The sequence below is a fragment of the Podarcis pityusensis genome, assembly GCF_964106645.2.
Source record: "Podarcis pityusensis genome assembly, chromosome: 12".
Classification (NCBI taxonomy): Eukaryota; Metazoa; Chordata; class Lepidosauria; order Squamata; family Lacertidae; genus Podarcis; species Podarcis pityusensis.
The window spans coordinates 21,215,286-21,234,062 of NC_138037.1; the positions used below are offsets into that span (position 1 = coordinate 21,215,286).

Here is an 18,777-nt window from a genome sequence, read left to right on the forward strand (position 1 = left end):
TTATTCCCTCATTCTTCAGTCTCCATTCCCAGACTTTTATTAGAGGTTTCTTCTGAATGAACAGAACCACCTTCTTATTCCAAATTGGCTTCCTGTGAGTGTCAATAAAACTTTGGAGAAGAATAGGACACAGCAGCTGGCTGTAGTGGAATAGAGGTTAGAATTTTCAGCACTGTGGCTTATGCTGCATTAAGGGTTAAAGACATACCAATGGTCATTGTAATGAGGGGCTGTGATTTGATTATTATTTTTTAGCAGTGTAATGGAAGCTTATAAACCCAGCACTTTCTGCAGAGCTTGAAAAATGACAATAGTTCTATTTTGAGAGAGGCTGCAGTCACTTAAAACACTGTCTTATTTAAAACGGTTGCATAGATGTCTTTTTGTACATTCATTATTTGAGGCAGCGGAAATGGACTCTTCAGTGTCATGTAAGTGGTTTGTGGTACAGGATTCAGCTGCAGCCATGGCAACAGGTTCAAGATTCTTGGCATGCAGAGCACTAATTTTTCTGGGAATAATCTCTGATCATGGTAGCAATCTTTATTTCTTTTCTTTCATGTAGCAGTGTGTGTGTGTGTGTGTGTGTGTGAGAGAGAGAGAGAGAGAGAGAGAGAGAGAGAGAGAGAGAGACTGATTTTTTATGCTTGTTGCTTGCCGCTTTGTCTTGTAATGTTTGTGGATAATTGGAAGCAGTGGGCAGTATATTTTTAATTTGTTATTTTGTACTGTTGTCTCAATGGCTCTCAAGTTAGCCGGCAGCATGCTTAACTTCCTTCTTTTTGTATCCGACTGGTCTGCATCCATGTGGGTCATTTTCTCCAGATTCTGACTCACCCAAAAGCACACTTCAGCACTACTCCAATACATAGCAAAAGTAGAGGGCCAGACTGAGACCATGCTCACCCGGATAGCATCATCACTGTCACCTTATTTGCACGCCGCCTTTGCGCAAACAAAACATTTTCTCAAAGCTGCTACAACAGTGAGAGCGGTGACACATCACAAAATCAACCATTGCAAGAACAATTTGATAACAGTAGCTATAATGAAACAGGAAAGTGATAGCAAATGTAACGGCATGCAGCAAAAACAACATTTCAGTACTATAAATGGAGTAATGTTACAGCTTTTGGCAGCAGCAAACTTAACAAGGGCGTCTCAACAGTCTCCGCTTGGTCCTAGATGCTCTCTACCCACTGCTTCTTTGCCAACTACAAATTGGACAAGGACAAAGTTACTCTGATCAAATATCAAGGTCTCTTTTTTTTTATATAAGATATTTATTAAGGTTTTTTGAAATATTACAGTAAAAATGAAAAAGAAAAGAGAAAAATACAAAATAAAAACAGTTAAAAACACACATATTTTCTATTACTTATTTTCCTTTAGCTTGTTTCCCGGACCTCCTCGTACCTCCCTTTTTTGTATTCCACTTCAATTTATTGGTTCAGCAAATCCTTACCATTAGATTTTAACCCATTTATAACCCTTTTTTCATATTCTCTTAGAGCATTACAGCTAGAAACCGCTTAATTGCTATCCAACATCATTCTATCATTCATTAATTTTACAATATTTCTGTAAATAGTCTTTAAATTTCTTCCAATCTTCTTCCACCAACTCTTCTCCCTGGTCTCGGATTCTGCCAGTCATTTCTGCCAATTCCATATAGTCCATCACCTTCATCTGCCATTCTTCCAAAGTGGGTAGATCTTGTGTCTTCCAATACTTTGCAATGAGTATTCTTGCTGCTATTGTAGCATACATAAAAAAAGTTCTGTCCTTCTTTGGCACCAATTGGCCGACAATGCCCAGAAGAAAGGCCTCTGGTTTCTTCAAGAAGGTATATTTAAATACCTTTTTCAGTTCATTATATATCATTTCCCAGAAAGCCTTAATCCTTGGGCACGTCCACCAAAGGTGAAAGAATGTACCTTCAGTTTCTTTACATTTCCAGCATTTATTATCGGGCAAATGATAGATTTTTGCAAGCTTGACTGGGGTCATGTACCACCTGTATATCATTTTCATAATATTCTCTCTTAGGGCATTGCATGCCGTAAACTTCATACCTGTGATCCATAACTGTTCCCAGTCAGCAAACATAATATTATGTCCAACATCTTGTGCCCATTTAATCATAGCAGATTTCACCGTTTCATCCTGAGTATTCCATTTCAACAGCAAGTTATACATTCTTGACAAATTCTTAGTTTTGGGTTCTAACAGTTCTGTTTCTAGTTTTGATTTTTCCACCTGGAAGCCAGTTTTCAAATATCAAGGTCTCAGCTTCTCCAAAGGGTCTCTGTTCCTTTCGCATCCCTATTCACACAACATAAAGGAGCTAAACTGGGGTCATGGATAGGTTGATGAATGCACATTATATCACTACCAGTATAGTTTCACCCAGGAAAACCTGTCCTTAGGTGTGAATTGCTGTTGGGTTAAACATCTATAAATAAGCTCCATTCTCCACTGTCCCCACCAGATGTGTTTAGGAGATACGTTTTCTTTCTCATTAGGTTGGCTGACAGCTTAATGAACAGAGTGTTAAACAAAATTCACCAGCACTCCCAACACTTCACCTTCTTCCGGTGTTTTTTCACAACAATCCTAATGTGTAGTGCCACTCTGATATTTTGGGAACAAGGAAACCTTTTCCAGAGTACATGGCACCAGAGTTGCAAATTGCTGATGTTTTGACACCTTTAACATGCAATTTATCACCCTTAATTACTTTAGGGTGCCTGTAACCATTTAGGAACATTATATTAGGCTAACAGTTCTTTAGTTCTCAAAACGGTTGCTTACACTTTTTAATTAAATACTCTGATAGCTGAAACGGGGGATGTGTGTGAGTACGTAATGACTTAGCTAATTACATCTGTATCTGTTAGAATTTTGTGCATTCTGTTCTGCTGATATGATAATAAGAGGGAGGGAGAGTTCCCTTCCTCCCTTCCTTTTTTTTGGGGGGGGGGGGCGGATTTAATTTATAGCTCTTGGCTTTGTTGTGAAACGGAGGTAATTTGTCACACTATTGACCTGGATTCATTTTCAAGTATAACATGTATTAGAATAATTGTTCTTGAAAGACATCTATTTATCTGCTTGGACCTTTTGTTATTTTATTTTTTGAACAGTGGCAGTAGCGGCGGAAGTGGCAGTCGAGAAAATAGCGGAAGCAGCAGTATTGGCATTCCCATTGCCGTGCCTACACCTTCACCTCCGACTATTGGCCAAGGTATTTTCCAAGAACAATATCCTATGTAATAGATGGGATTAATTCAGATGCTGGATGGAGTTAATAGTTTTCAATTGTGAAGTATGTGAAGGGACCACCAGGACCCACTGGCTTGCTAGACAGGCACAACATAGGACTCCAGTCTTCAGTAGCACAATAAACGGCATTCACAGGTGTTGATTTCAGTAGGCTGCTACTGAAATGTGTCTTCAAATAAAGGCAAAAGAAATATTCAGTGCTACTTATCCAGGCACTACTCATATAGTTATATTACAGCCTCCCCCAACCTGGTGCCCTTCAGATGCTGTTGTTAGACTCCCATCGGCCCCTGGCGGCATGACCAATAGTCAGGGATGATGGGAGTTGTGGTCCGACAACATTTGGAGGGCCACATGTTCTCCAGCCCTGAGTTGAATGCCAAACAAATTACATTGCATTAATATGGTAAAATGCAGTTTCGTCCACAATAGGGAACTCGGCTCATAAAAATTGTGGATTTATGCAAAAAAACCACCTTCCTTCACAATTTAGGTTAGCTTCCTCAACTATTATTCTTTCTCACGCTATCTCGGTTTGCCTAATTCAAATGATTAAGTGGGTTGAGATGGAGAATACTTTGTTCCATGTAGATTGTCCTGTCGTTCAATTGGATTTCTAGGAAGGGCTGAGAACGTGGACTATGTTAGGACCGGAAAACACAGAAAAATTGCAATCAAAGAAAAGCTTTCATATTTCCTCAGAGAAGCAGATAGAATTCAGTCGTCTATTCAGTGGGTGTAGTTTATTTTTAAAGGAGGCCTTGAGGAAATGCTGCAGGTTTTCTTCAATTTTCAAAGGGTAGCTGAATCATCATGTTGAATTTTTTTTAACGTAGGGGTACCATGATGATCTAAGCACAAGCTGGAGAGGATTGAAATGTATTAGGATGGCATTCAACTAAGTTTTACTCGGAGTAAACCAAGTCAGGTCCATGAATTTCAGTGGGTCTACTCTTAGTAAAACTCAGCTAACTACCACTCGTGCTCTGGTCCATGGGGTCACGAAGAGTCGGACACGACTAAAGGACTAAACAACAACAACCACTCTTACTTCTCAATGGAAACTACTTCCTTGTGGTGGGGAAACCATTCATCTGAGCAGAATCAGACAAATGTGGAACTAAATCAAAGCTGGAATTCTGACTTCTGCTACTGAATTGTTCTTGGTCTTGCCATCTTGATATACAGTATGCTTCCTCCTTTTTGGGTGTACAAACAAATTTTGAATACTTCTTTTGCATGCGCGTAGGCCCTTTCCATGCAAATGTCAGATGAAATGTTAATTCGGCCTGGGGGTAAGAAATTGCAAGTCTACACAGACATGGGACCATTATCTGGGCCAAGGCTCATATTTTGTGCCCCCCATTGACTAATGACTCTCTTACTGAGTATTGTGAGATGGATTTAAATGGCTGTATAGCCTTCCCAAAGTTGTAGGCCATTTAGTGTTGTGGAATGGATGCAGGCAGCTGTATTCCCTTCCCCAACCTGGTGTCTTCCATATGTTTGGGACTGCAGCTCCCATCATCCTTGACCATTGGCCATGCTGTTTTGGGATGGTGGGAATTACAGTCCAGAAATATCCACAGGGCACCCGGTTGGGGGAAAAGCTAGATGTCATGGTGTCCACTTGGGAACTCAACCACAGAGTGCATGTAACCTTGCAGAGAGATATGATGCCATATGCTGGAGGGGGTCTCTATCCTGCCCTTCCTCCTCTCTTGGTTTTTGATGAGTTCTCTCTGATGGACATGGTAAAATATGCTTCGCCACGTGATGGAGTGGAAACGGACCTCCACTTGGCTGAATTGGCCTCCCAGTGACTTCATAAGCAGCCAACACCGCATTGTATATGGGGCACCTTCATCTGCCCAGCATTTTCACCATAAGTCAAAAGGTTAAGCTCTGGATCAGGGCCTGACTTGGCAATCTATTTTAATAGCACACATATCTGCTCCTCCTCCTCCTCCCGAAGCTCCACCAGCACCACCAATGCCCCCACCTCTGGTCATGGGCAGTGTGATAGGTGAGACCTCTTGAAAGAGCTGGCATTATCGCAGTTCTTTAACAAAAATACTTAATCAACTCCCCCTTTGTTAACTAATGAATGTATACATCCTGGGTTGTGTTGTGTGCATTTGTCCTGCTACAATAATAGAAGCTTGGGGGTTTAACCAATCTAACCCCAACTAATTTTTTTCTGTGGTGAAAGCCTCTGAAAGTTTAAATATAGACACAGGAGTCTGCCTTTATAGCGAGTGACACCTATTCTAAATAGCCTAGTATTGCCTATTACAGGCATAGGCAAACTCTGGCCCTCCATATGTTTGGGACTACAATTCCCACCATCCCTGACAACTGGTCCTGTTAGCTAGGGATGATGGGAATTGTAGTCCCAAACATCTGGAGGGCCAGAGTTTGCCTATGCCTGGCCTATTATGCTATTAGGCAGTACTTTCCCAAGGTCATTGTACAAGATCCTTTGATGAGGATGTGCCATAGATTGGGCCTTACGGGTGCAAATATCTGCTCTGCCGTATACATCACCCAAATGTACATTGTGTATTGGGTGAGCTACCTTCAGTCATTTTTGTGGTTTGCCTTTAAAACAAAAACCAAGAAAACCTCTGATCCTGTGGCCCACTGCTATGTGCTTAAATTTACAAAGCCAGAGTGCCTAATTTGTGTTTATGTAGCATGTATGTCTGTTCCAAAGCAGAAGGGCACCTTGCATTACAAGAATCTGAACAACTAGCAGGCACCAGGTGGCGTGCCAGAAATGGGCAAGGGCCTGTGATCTGTTTCTGCTCCCCCGAATCCACGTTATACATTCAGAAAACTTGTTGGTAATGTGGTATTCAGAATAACTAAATATAACCAGTTCAGCGGGGTACAGATCCTGCTTCAGTCTTGTGTTCAAAAGTAACTCATGTGTAGACCATGTGTCAATTTCACGCATTATTATGTCCTTGGATATATCGCATAAATGTGATATATGTACATAAAGCACATTGGGGTGACCCTGCCTCTTTTTGATGGCTTGCCCTGAAGTGGTAAGCAGTGCTTTTTACTACATTTAGCATTCATTATAAATTAACTCGAAATTGGACCACCAGCGTGCTTTCTTGAAACCACACAGCATTTGACTCTCAAAGTGCAACTTTTAAAACTTGTTAACTTGAAATGTTTAATTTAATCCAGGGAGGGGAAGCTGTGGGCCCCTGAAAGCTTTTGGATCCAAGACCCCATCTGTTCCCACCGACAGGGCCATTGGCCAGGGATGATGGGAGTTGCAGTTTGACAACATCTGGAGGGCCACAGATCGAGCCTCCTTGATTTAACCAGGTGTACCTAATAAACAAGGGACGCGGGTGGTGCTGTGGGTTAAACCACAGAGCCTAGGATTTGCTGATCAGAAGGTTGGCAGTTCGAATCCCCGTGACGGAGTGAGCTCCCGTTGCTCAGTCCCTGCTCCTGCCAACCTAGCAGCTTGAAAGCACATCAAAGTGCAAGTAGATAAATAGGTACCGCTCCAGCGGGAAGGTAAACGGCATTTCCGTGTGCTACTCTGGTTCACCAGAAACGGCTTAGTCATGCTGGCCACATGACCCGGAAGCTGTCTGCGGACAAATGCCGGCTCCCTCGGCCAGTAAAGCGAGATGAGCGCTGCAACTCCAGAGTCGGTCACAACTGGACCTAATGGTCAGGGGGCCCTTTACCTTTACCTTTACCTTTTACCTAATAAACAGAATAATGGTTTTGGTTGGGACTCGATATTCAGTAGCACAATAAAAGGCACTGGTGATTTGTGTTGCGTTAGCATTGGTCTTTAGCATGCCTTTGATTTCACAAGTGTTAAAAGCTGAAATAACTACTAGTTATGCAGGCACTGCTCATACAGTTATTCTGATTGCATCCTTTCCCACCCTTTTGCCCTCCAAATGCGATTGAACTCCAGCTCTTAGTAGCCCCAGCAAGCATGGTTGATGGTAGCAATGGGCAAAGACCATTTGGAGAGCATCAGGTTGGGGGAGGCTGCTCTGTAACAGGCAGACAGCAGGCGGATGCTTTTTGCTTTGACATGAACTTGAGAGGCTTTGACCCAGATAACATTGGTAAATGTTCTAATACTAGGTGAAATAGAGTTCGTATAACCTAATGGTATGCTTTACGGCACACATACACCTGTTCAAAGTAATGATGTGTTTGACTGTCTTAACTAAGACAGCTTTAGCAAACGAGAGTTACAACTTCAACTAGTGAATGTGGACTTTTACCTTACTAAAGAGAGAAAACTTGCATAGCTAATTAGATAACTACTGATATTCATTGTTTATAGCACTTCCCTTGGGCAAAGTTTTTACCTTCTTTATTGATCTGAAACCTGGGAGATATCAAACACATTTTGGATTTGTACTGAGGGCTCCAATGTGTTAATGATGTAAACTCTATGTGGGACCTCATGCCTTCTTTTTTATGCATGAGAAGAGTTCAAGGGCTAGTCCATTGAAGACTGTTTTTCAGAACACTAGTCATACTTGTAACAGCATGGAAGAAATAATGTCCACTCTTGTCCAGATAATATAAAAAGCAATACATTTATACATGAATTCAGTGTGGGTAACAGGATTCTATCTGCAGCACATCCTGCATATTTAAATGGTTCCAGTAGCTCTGGAAGCCATAAGGATCAAGTTTAATGAAGTTTCAGAGTTTAATAGCGTTGTGCATTTTCAGAAGTTAAAACTATAAATAAAGAAGAGTAAATTTCAGCCCTGCCCCTTCAACATTAAGTAGCCTCCTTCCAAATCTTCTGCTCCATCAATTTTCATCACTGGGGTCTTGGGGTTCCATATGTTTGCTGTGCTGTGGGCTTTGTACGTGCTCCCTCCTGGTTTTCTGCACTCTCTCCCCAAGTGTTATTATTTTTGCTTATCTCTTTTTGTTGGTTCCTTTTGGTGCCTGCTTTTCAGCTGCTCCTGGGTCAGCTCCTGGTTCCCAGTATGGCACTATGACCAGGCAGATATCCCGACACAACTCTACCACTTCTTCGGCCTCTTCTGGTGGATTTAGGCGGAATCCTTCTGTGACTGCCTCGTTTTCTGCTCAGCCTCATGTTAATGGCGGTCCTCTCTATTCTCAAAACTCAAGTAAGCTGCTGGGTTACTACAGAGCCCAGAACTCCTGGGGTCGCTTTTGTGATTTGATAGCTTTGCATTTCTCTTGATTTATCTATAATTTGGTGACTAAGGTCTGGTTCAGATGAAACAAGTCTGCACGCTCCATCATAGTCTCTCTGTTCTCTTTCATCTGTTCTGTGTTTGGCTTTGACACTTCTGTTGTGGTTTAGTAATCACTGTTTCCTGTTCCATCTGAACCAGAAAACTGTGGTTTAATCTCTTATGATTACATATCAGGATCCGGCCATGGTTTTATTAGACCAAGATTGTTACACCTGAACTGGGCCTAGAAAATACACACAGTATATTTTGCTAGATAATAATTCATTTGAAAGAAATATGTTTTTAAACTAGAAGTGAATGTGACTTGTGCTTTTTTCTTCAGCACTGAATAACCGTCCATGGTGTTAGAAGGACTTTCTTAAAAATCTTGTTTAGTTTCTCACCCTTTTAGCTTTTTCCTTGTCCCCAGCTTCAGCTATAGTGTTTTTGTTCCTATTATGATCATCTGTAAATTATCAGGGAGCCAGGTTAGAAATCTGACCCATAACCTGGAAGAGTAAGCCTCCTTTCCCCATTCAGACAGCCACCTTTAGTGTTCCTCCCTGTTTATATGGAGATGTTACATTTGAATATGGTACAGACACTTGCAATCCAACACATATAGTTCACGATTCAGACTACTGATTACCATATTTTGTGGAGGAGATCAGCTTTGCAATTTGGGTCTCTGCATATTGGATTGTATGCGCTGTAGCTGAATGCAGTGTCCCCATGTACGTGTGGTTCACATCAGATGTTCAGGAACACTTTTGTTCCCTTCTACGCATTGTACTGCAACATGCAGTGAGGGACCTATTGTCTGATCCATCCCATTGTGTTGAAATGGTGAATTAAATTTGCACCACTAGTTAGTTGGCTGCCTGTCCATGTTCAGAGGTAAAGTATGTGAAAATACAGAGAAACGGTCCTGTCACGTTCAGCGGGCGGCTTTCAGTAGGACAGAAATATCCTCGTGAAATGCCCGAATCATTTTAGCATTCTTGTTTTTGTATGTGTTTTTTTGTATTGCAAGCCTTTGTTCAAATACAGGCGCAAGGCCGATATATGAGTAGTGTGCCGTGCTTTAAACAATAGCCTCTAGCCACTAATTTTACCTTGTCAGTTGTTTTCATCCTTTTCTGAAACTTAATGATTTAACATCCCAGTCTTGACAGTATAGCTTCCAGGTTTCCCAGTTCCCTTGGACTGCATTTTTCATGCCAGGCACAGACCTAATTTGTAGCATTTGTGGGGAGAGGAGAAAGAGAATTCAGGAGGTGGGGGGGACGGGACTGGAAGTGACATCTCTTCAAAACAGTCCATCATGGTGTGTTTCAGTTACACTGGCACATAGGGGAGGCTAGCTTGTTTCAAAGTTAACTCAGTGCTCAGATTTAATTGTCGAAAGAGGAATGCTGAATTCCAGCATTGTTTAAAATTACTGCGTACTTGGCAGTCTAGAACCTGTTTCAAAGTTGCGATCCCGGTCCTACTACTGTGCTGAATGTGGGGCCTTCGAGATGCTTTGAATCTAGATTGGATGAAATGCTAAAATAAAAATGTTCCCATCCCCTAAAAATTCTGGCTCCGTCCTGCTGTCCCATCTAACTCCTCTTGAGACCAACATCTTGATACAAAGCTTGCTCTGGTGGGTGTGAGCTCATTTCAAAGATGAAAATGGTCCCTTAATTCTGCATGCAGCTCAGGCCCTGGTGAAGTGGACTTTGAAGGATTAGTGGCATGGCTGTTAATGAGATAGAACTTCTGTCTCCCTCTGATGTAGAGGCAACAGACTAACACACGCAGTCACACCTTGTGGGCTATCCTCACAAGTCCTTTAAATTACCTCTTTTCTCCTTCCCATGAACCTAAGGAGGGAAGGAAATTTGAGGGTCCCTCCTCAGAAGGCTCAAAACACAGATTCGTCGCTATGGGCTTGCTTAACATGCCATTGTCGTATTTTAAACATGGGCCTTTGCTTGGCCTTCAGGATTCTCTGTGCTCTTTGACTGCTTTGTCAGCCACAAGGATCCTCCCTGGTGATGCTGAACAGATGAGCACAGAATCCTTGCTGTAAGAAGCTGAAAACCAGGTATCTTCATCTTGCACCATTCTGATACCCCTGGAATGCAATAATAAATGAAGCCCTTTACAAATATGTCCCATGAAGCTTGACTGACAGGCAGAGACAAAGTCATTTTATTTTTAGGGATATGCTGACATGTTTATTTGCTAGTTCACTTGAATTGTGGATTTTCTTGAATTGCAGTTCAGCAGAAAAAAAGCCATCTCTTCTGAAAACAAATTGCTTTCCTAAAAGCCTTCCTGAAGGGATGCGCAAAGCTGCTTCAAAATATAAAATTATAAAGCAATGTAGTATATTCAGTCTTGTGCAGAAGGGTGGGGCTCCATAGACAAATCCCCTCCGTAACCATTGCCGTTTTCTGGCTTGTTTATTTCAGTGCTTGCTGCAAAGCAGAGCTCCAATAATAATAATAATAATAATAATAATAATAATAATAATAATAATTTATTTGTACCCCGCCCATCTGACTGGGTTTCCCCAGCCACTCTGGGCGGCTTCCATAGAAACCAAAAATACAGTAAAATATAACAGATTAAAAACTTCCCTGAACAGGGCTGCCTTAAGATGTCTTCTAAATGTCAGGTAGTTATTTATCGCTTTGACATCTGATGGGAGGGCGTTCCACAGGGCGGGCGCCACTACCGAGAAGGCCCTCTGCCTGGTTCCCTGTAGCTTTGCTTCTCGCAATGAGGGAACTGCCAGAAGGCCCTCGGCGCTGGACCTCAGTGTCTGGGTAGAACGATGGGGGTGGAGACGCTCCTTCAGGTATACTGGGCCGAGGCCGTTTAGGGCTTTAAAGGTCAACACCAGCACTTTGAATTGTGCTCGGAAACATACTGGGAGCCAATGTAGGTCTTTCAAGACCGGTGTTATGTGGTCTTGGCAACCGCCCCCAGTCACCAGTCTAGCTGCCGCATTCTGGATTAGTTGTAGTTTCCGAGTCACCTTCAAAGGTAGCCCCACGTAGAGCGCATTGCAGTAGTCCAAGCGGGAGATAACCAGAGCATGCACCACTCTGGCAAGACAGTCCGCGGGCAGGTAGAGTCTCAGCCTGCGTACCAGGTGGAGTTGGTAGACAGCTGCGCTGGATACAGAATTGACCTGCGCCTCCATGGAGAGCTGTGAGTCCAAAATGACTCCCAGGCTGCGCACCTGGTCCTTCAGGGGCACAGTTACCCTATTCAGGACCAGGGAGTCCTCCACACCAGCCCGCCCCCTGTCCCCCAAAAACAATACTTCTGTCTTGTCAGGATTCAACTTCAATCCATTAGCCGCCATCCATCCTCCAACCGCCTCCAGGCACTCACACTATTGAGCTCTTTCCCATGGCATTTTACTGTGAAAAGTATCCTCTTGCTAAAACACAAATTGCACTGTCCCCTTACGAGCTGCCAGTTCCTGCAAGATTTTGCTGCAGGATGTCAGGACGTTTGGGTTTAAAGCAGGAAAAAGAAGAGTTTTGTTCAAATCAACAAGTGAAACCTCTGAAAGGGGAAGTATGGCTTTTAGCCTCATCCCTAGTTGGCCCCCCACTGCCCCTTAATGGAGTTGCAAATTGGCTAAACATGCCGTTCAGCAGTGGTTGTATTGCTGGGAAAGCAAACTTTGAAGGAGGTCCTGCTGTGTGCATTCCTGTTGTTCATTGCATACCTTGTTTTGTGGTCCATTGTTAATGACAGCTGCTTTTTGTTTTTGTTTTCCTTTTCCTGTATCTGTGTTTACTTCCCCCGTTTATGGCGTGTGTGTCGCTTCCAGTTTCTATTGCTCCACCCCCTCCCCCTATGCCTCAGTTGACTCCACAGATACCTCTCACAGGCTTCGTGGCCAGGGTGCAGGAAAACAGTAAGTTTGGCAGCTCAGCTTCTCCAAAGAGTAGAGCCGGTTCTCTTTCTCTCTCCTAGCATGCGTGGTTGGCCAGTCAGGCTCTTTCCTTTGGTCTTTATTGGGTGGTTTTTTTTGGGCAGGGGGTCGTTTCATTTGTTTTCTTTCCTCGGTGAGATGCTAACTCCATCTTTCATTTTAGTGCCAACATAGAACTGAAGGGGAGTGCCTTCTCTTCTGGTGTTTTTATTTATTTACTTTGGCATGATGATTACTAACGACATTTTTGGAACTGTGGCTTTTCTCAAAGGGATATGTGTGTGTGCACCTGGTTACCCTTGCCCCAGAAGAAACTGTTTTCTTTTTAAAGAGTTAAAAATGCAGTCTGGAGAGTTGGTATGAGATTAGCTACAAGGGAAACAGCACCAGGGAAGGCTGCAAAGTCGTCAAGGTAGTTCCCCCTGCAAACTGGTGAAATCCCCAAACTTATATTTTTGACTTGGGAGACTCTCACAAAAAGGCATCAATGTAAGATGCGTTGGACCCACAACAACTCTGGGCAATCCTCTGCGAAAAAAGCTCAACAACTCTGAGCCATCTCCCCCCATTTTCTTAAATTTGAGTCCCCAAAAAGGGGGCGTCTTATACATGGGGGCGTCTTGTACACAGAAAAATACGGTATATCTCAGATGTGTCATCCTATGGTGGCATTAGACAAGCGAAAACACTTCTGCTCACTGAAGGGTGGGCCTCTCCAATTTTCACCAATCCCTTCAACATATTGCAGCCCTCTGAACCATATCCCTCTCTTCCCCCTCACCCCAGGCTTTTCTATACTGTCAACGCTTTCTGGAAATGATAAACGAAAGGTTCCACCCTGGTTGAAGGAAGTACTGATAATCCCCCCCGGGGGGGGGGTGTTGGTGTGTGTTTTTAGAAGCGGGTTGTGATAGTGAGATGCTTTGTGCATTTTTAAAAATTACTTTATACTCCAGTTTTTAAAATAAATATAAGAAGTGATCACCATATCCTACCCCACAAGAAACATTCCATAAATATACAATGCTAATAATACAGTCAAACATTAAGCAAGCTGGTAAATAGTTTAGAATTAATTACATCAGCTGACACTTTGTGCATCTTGAGACATCCCTGCCCTAGTTTTGCCAATAATGCAACTGCTGGGCTGAGATTGGATGGATTACAATTTTCCTGGGCATTCCAAAGCTGAAACCAGCACGTGAAGCCGCAAAGGGAGCCTGTATTGGCTTATATGAAATACAGATGTGAAGAGTGCACTTCACAAAGCTTAAATTAACTGTGGCTAATGAGTTTTGCTCAGTGACATTCTAGAGATATGGAATATCAGGGCATGCATTTCATATTTCAGATCAATCCAAGCAATTAGTTTTGCATTTCCCCCGCTACAACATTTTAAAAGAATGAATGAATGGAAAACGATTTGGCATTAGTGCCATTTAAAAATTTGACCACTTAAAATCTCAGTAATTAAATGAAAGGGGCATTGAGACTTCAGTTTATTATATGCCTTATTTGGTTTCTCTTTATTATATGCTAGCTTGAATTTGGGGTGTTTCGTAAAACACGCAGAGGCATCATTAGTGATATCACTGTATCTGCTGAAAAGCTTTTTTTTTCCCAGGGAAAGGGAGGTTCTGATTTAAAAGCACATGTCAATACTGAGGCTCTTTTGTGTAATGAAGATTTTCATTAGCTGGACAAAACCAAGAATGCTCTATTCTGAATGAGCATTATATTTTGTTCTTAAGCTAAAGAAAATTGTGGAATGGGCATCGTTTCTCTTTAAACCCCCTGTGCCAGTTCCATATGAAATGGATCCAGTCCGGAAAATGTTACGGTTTCATGTGCATGTCTGTCTCTCGTGCAAAACGGATTGGACCAATAAATTATGGGGTGTAACCCGTTGGGAACGTTGTCTAGTCTTGCATTGGAAAAGCTGTTGTATTGCAGCAAACACATCCATTTCAGTGTGGCTTTTGCGGCAGACGTTCCCAGAGGAACGATGGGCCTATTGTCATATAACACAGCACTGACAACAACAGCTTATACTACTGCTTACCTACTGAAGTCAGATTCTGAACAGGGTTTAGATTTTGGAGCCCTGCAGTTCCAGTACCTGTTGCCCATCCAGATGCCTTCAGGATGCTCACAAGCAAGGCATGGTGACCCTCTAGCAGCTGGTATTCTGAAGTATTTGGCACAGCAGCAGTTGGGCCATAATAATAATAATAATAATAATAATAATAATTTATACCCCGCCCATCTGGCTGGGCTTCCACAATCTTCTCACCGGGAGCCCCAATCTTTGTGCGCTCATGCTAAGCCATGATTAAGCTTAGTGTTATGTGAGAACTGAGCCGCAGCCACTTTGTTGTGAAATTCTCTTACTCAGAATGTCATCTGTTTGTGCATGGTGGGGTACATGATTGAGAATATGCAGGATTCTCTCCCTGCAGGGTTAGTTTGCAGCACTGCAATGAGGCTCCATAGAGAGTAGGTAGCCATTCACCTTCTTATTAGAGGATGAAAGGGCTGGAGCTCATCTTGCACGTTTACTGAGACAGGTCTCTCTTCTGGAACCTGGAATGGATCCAGAAGAGGGTGACGGGTCTGGAAACCCAAGTCCTATGAGGAAGTTGAAAGGGCTGTGTATGTCTAGCCTGGAGAAGAGGGAAATTAGGGGGCAGATGCGATGGCAGTCTTCAAATAGCTGAAGGGCTGGAGCACAGAAGATGATCAGAATTGTTCTCTGGTGCGCTATAGGGCAGACAGGACTAGAACCACTGGGTGGGAACTGTAGGGTAGCAGATTTCAGCTAAAGTGTAGGGAAAACCTCCTATCAAGAAGATACTTGCTCAGCAGTGGAACACCCTGTCTTGGGAGATGGGCGCTTCACTGGAGGTGTTTAAGCAGATGCTGGACAACATCTGGTAGGCATGGAATGATGCCTTGCAGATGCTGCACAAATGACCGCCAAGGTCTCGTCAGGCTCTTGATTCTAACTCCGTCCTTGATTCTGTTCTTCTTATCGACATCAGTGAATGCTAAAGGGGGATATAACCAAGCCAGGACTCTTAGCGATGGCTCTTTCTCTGTTTTTCAGGTACTTTGCTAACCCAGAGCAAAAATAACAAAATTGTCTTGAGCCCACACACGATATGCTTGATAATGGGCTGCAATATTATGCAGCCCTTGGAATGTGTAGCTATTGAATGAATTCCCTTCCTGTTCTCCGCTAGCGTGCCGCTTATGATGCCTTGGAGTGTCTGCGTGGAAAAAGGCACCTGTTGTTATCTGTCTGCTAGTAACCTGCAAAGCCCATCTATCATAGCATTTTAACATGCAGAGCTTTTGTTTCTAATCTGTGCATGGTATGGGTAGTGCATGCCGTTAGCATCTGATAGAAGATGTGGGTCCCTGATCATGTGTTTACTTGCATTTGCACAAAACCTAACAGAGGTCCTCTTTTCCACTGACTTTCCAGTTGCTGACAGTCCAACTCCACCTCCGCCGCCGCCTCCCGATGAGATGCCCATGTTTGATGACTCCCCGCCGCCGCCACCTCCGCCACCTGTGGATTATGAAGATGAGGAGGCTGCAGTCGTGCAGTACAATGACCCGTATGCAGACGGCGATCCGGCTTGGGCACCTAAAAGCTATATTGAGAAAGGTAATGGGCAAACACGCTTGTGCCTGCAGCAGATCAGCCCCTTAACAGCAAGGCTAAAAACAAGAGGCTTAACCTCCAAATCCCAATTTCGCTGCAAACATGCCATGCATCCCTGTATGAAGCCTTATTCTCACAGCATCAATATATCCCCCTTCTCCGCCCCATCTGCAAATCTGCAATATGGGGGACAATAATATTGACCTATCTTATAGGGTTGTTTATACAAATTACTGAGATGATGTTATACCAAGGGAAGCACTGCATAGAGCGCATTGCAGCAATCCATTTTTTAAGTCACCTGAACTACTGTGGTCATGCTCTCCCAGTCCACAAACGGCATTTCTAGCTAGCTGCTGAGGCTACCTGGGCACCCAGTGACAAAGCGGGTTCCAGAAGCACCCCCAAACTGTGTACCTGCTCCTTCAGATGAACTTCAGTCCTGTCTTAGGCAGATAATGGATGTTTCTTGGGTGGGGGAACCAATCACCCACAGTGTCTCCTATCTGGGGATAAAGTAGTGCCCTGTGGCACCCCATAGCATAAATGCCGGGGATCTGAAAAGCACTCCCCCAGTGCTGCCCTCTGGATTTGGTCATGAACTATTGCAGCACAGTGTCCCCAATTCCCTTTCCACAGAGCAGGTCCAGGAAGTTATCATGGTCAATGGTACTGAAAGCTGCAGTGAGCTCAAGAAGCTCTGCTCTCTGCAGAGGTCATCCATCAGAGAGCCAGTGTGGTGTAGTGGCTAAGAGCAGTAGACTCGTAATCTGGTGAACCGGGTTTGCTTCCCCGCTCCTCCACATGCAGCTGCTGGGTGACCTTGGGCTAGTCACACTTCTCTGAAGTCCCTCAGCCTCACTCACCTCAGAGAATGTTTGCTGTGGGGGAGGAAGGGAAAGGAGAATGTCAGCTGCTTTGAGACTCCTTCGGGTAGTGATAAAGCGGGATATCAAATCCAAACTCTTCTTCTTCATCAGGATGACTAAGGGTGACTCAGTCCCATGGCCAGGCTGGAACCCAGATTGGAATAGATCTAAATAATCTGTGCTGTTTGAAATGTGTCTCCATAGCTGTGTTTAGGTGCTCGTCTGAACACATTAAGGGTTAAGTGGGCAGAGGCACCCACTCTTTAGATCTTTGTCTGATTAGTGCAAAGGTTTGAAGATGTTTTCAAAGCATGTTTATCTCCACATGCTTAGAAACTGTCTTCATGATCAGAAGCCTTTGTCTATTATCTCTGAGAATTCTTGGAGAACAGGTGAGAGGAGAACAGACTGGAGGTGGGCAAATGTTGTCTCCATCTTCAAAAAGGGGCGAAAGGAAGACCCAGGTAACTACCAACCGGTGAGCTTGACATTGATACCAGGAAAGGTCCTAGAACAGAGAATTCAACAGTCGGTCTGTGAGCATTTAGAAAAGGATGCTGTGATACCTAAGACCCAGCGTGGTTTTTTTCCCCAAGAATTAGTCATGCCAGACCAATCTGATTTCTTCTTTTGATGGCATTACAAACTTGGTGGATCAGGGAAATTTCAGTAAGGCTTTTGACAAAGTCCATTTTACCAGCGGGGAAGCTAGTAAAATGTGGGCTGAACAAGGTAACTGTTAAGGGGATTTGACTGGCCGAACCCAAAGAGTACTCATTAATGGTTCCTTGTCATCCTGGAAAAAAGTGACAAGTGGGGTGCTGCAGGGTTGTCCTGGGCCCGTTGTTGTTTAACGTCTTTATAAATGACTTGGTTGAAGGAATTGAGGGGAAGCTCACTAAATTTGCAGATGACACCAAACTGGGAGGGTTAGCTCATGCTGCAGAAGACAGAATCAGAATTCAAAATGACCTTAACAGATTGGAGAACTGGGCGCAAGCTAACAAAATGAAACTGTCTTGCATCATGTTTGCCAATGTAGCTCGGTAGATAGTTCAGTTGGTAAAGGTAAAGGGACCCCTGACCATTAGGTCCAGTCGTGGCCCGCTCTGGGGTTGCGGTGCTCATCTCGCTTTATTGGCTGAGGGAGCCGGCGTACAGCTTCCGGGTCGTGTGACCAGCATGACTAAGCCGCTTCTGGCAAACCAGAGCAGCGCATGCAAACGCCGTTTACCTTCCCGGCGGAGCGGTACCTATTTATCTACTTGCACTTTGACGTGCTTTCGAACTGCTAGGTTGGCAGGAGCAGGGACCGAGCAACGGGAGCTCACCCCGTTGCAGGGATTTGAACCACCGACCTTCTGATCAGCAAGTCCTAGGCTCTGTGGTTTAACCCACAGTGCCACCCGCATCCCTAGTTCAGTTGGTAGGAGACTCTTAATCTCAGGGTCATGGGTTTGAGCCCCATGTTGGGCAAAAGGTTCCTGCATTGCAGAGGGTTGGACTAGATGACCCTTGTGGTCCCTTTCCAATTCTACAATTCTATGTCCTTTGAATTGCCACCACTTCCCAAGGCATCAGACAGGTTTTCAGTACCGGGGATTGAATTTGGGACTTTGTAGTAGAGAGAGTGATCGCATTATGATTAGAATACAGAAGATTCAATTTAAATGTCAGGTTGGTCCTTTTCATGTTGCCATTATCGTGCACCTGCCCTTTTTGTAATTTTGGTTTGCAAGTTAGATTTGGAAGTGGCTGACATAGCAATATAGCCCCCACCCCAAC

General features: G+C 43.7%; 1 protein-coding gene and 1 long non-coding RNA gene across 11 annotated transcripts in view; one reads left to right on the forward strand and one right to left on the reverse strand.

The window, feature by feature from the left end:
• ABI1 (abl interactor 1) overlaps positions 1-18,777 on the forward strand; it is a 97,726-nt gene that overhangs the window by 76,235 nt on the left and 2,714 nt on the right. For 2 of the 10 annotated variants that reach the window (XM_080974465.1, XM_080974467.1), the window contains 5 exons: positions 3,147-3,247; positions 5,228-5,311; positions 8,259-8,435; positions 12,349-12,435; positions 15,941-16,126. In XM_080974465.1, coding sequence (XP_080830591.1) covers positions 3,147-3,247; positions 5,228-5,311; positions 8,259-8,435; positions 12,349-12,435; positions 15,941-16,126 — 635 coding nt within the window. The remainder of the gene's footprint in view (positions 1-3,146; positions 3,248-5,227; positions 5,312-8,258; positions 8,436-12,348; positions 12,436-15,940; positions 16,127-18,777) is intronic. The other 8 variants (XM_080974469.1, XM_080974474.1, XM_080974470.1 and 5 more) reach the window with 5 other exon arrangements.
• LOC308459318 lies at positions 17,585-18,523 on the reverse strand. The gene is made up of 2 exons (XR_013977997.1): positions 18,399-18,523; positions 17,585-18,034 (listed from the first exon to the last, which is right to left on the reverse strand). It is a non-coding gene; the product is annotated as an uncharacterized lncRNA (long non-coding RNA).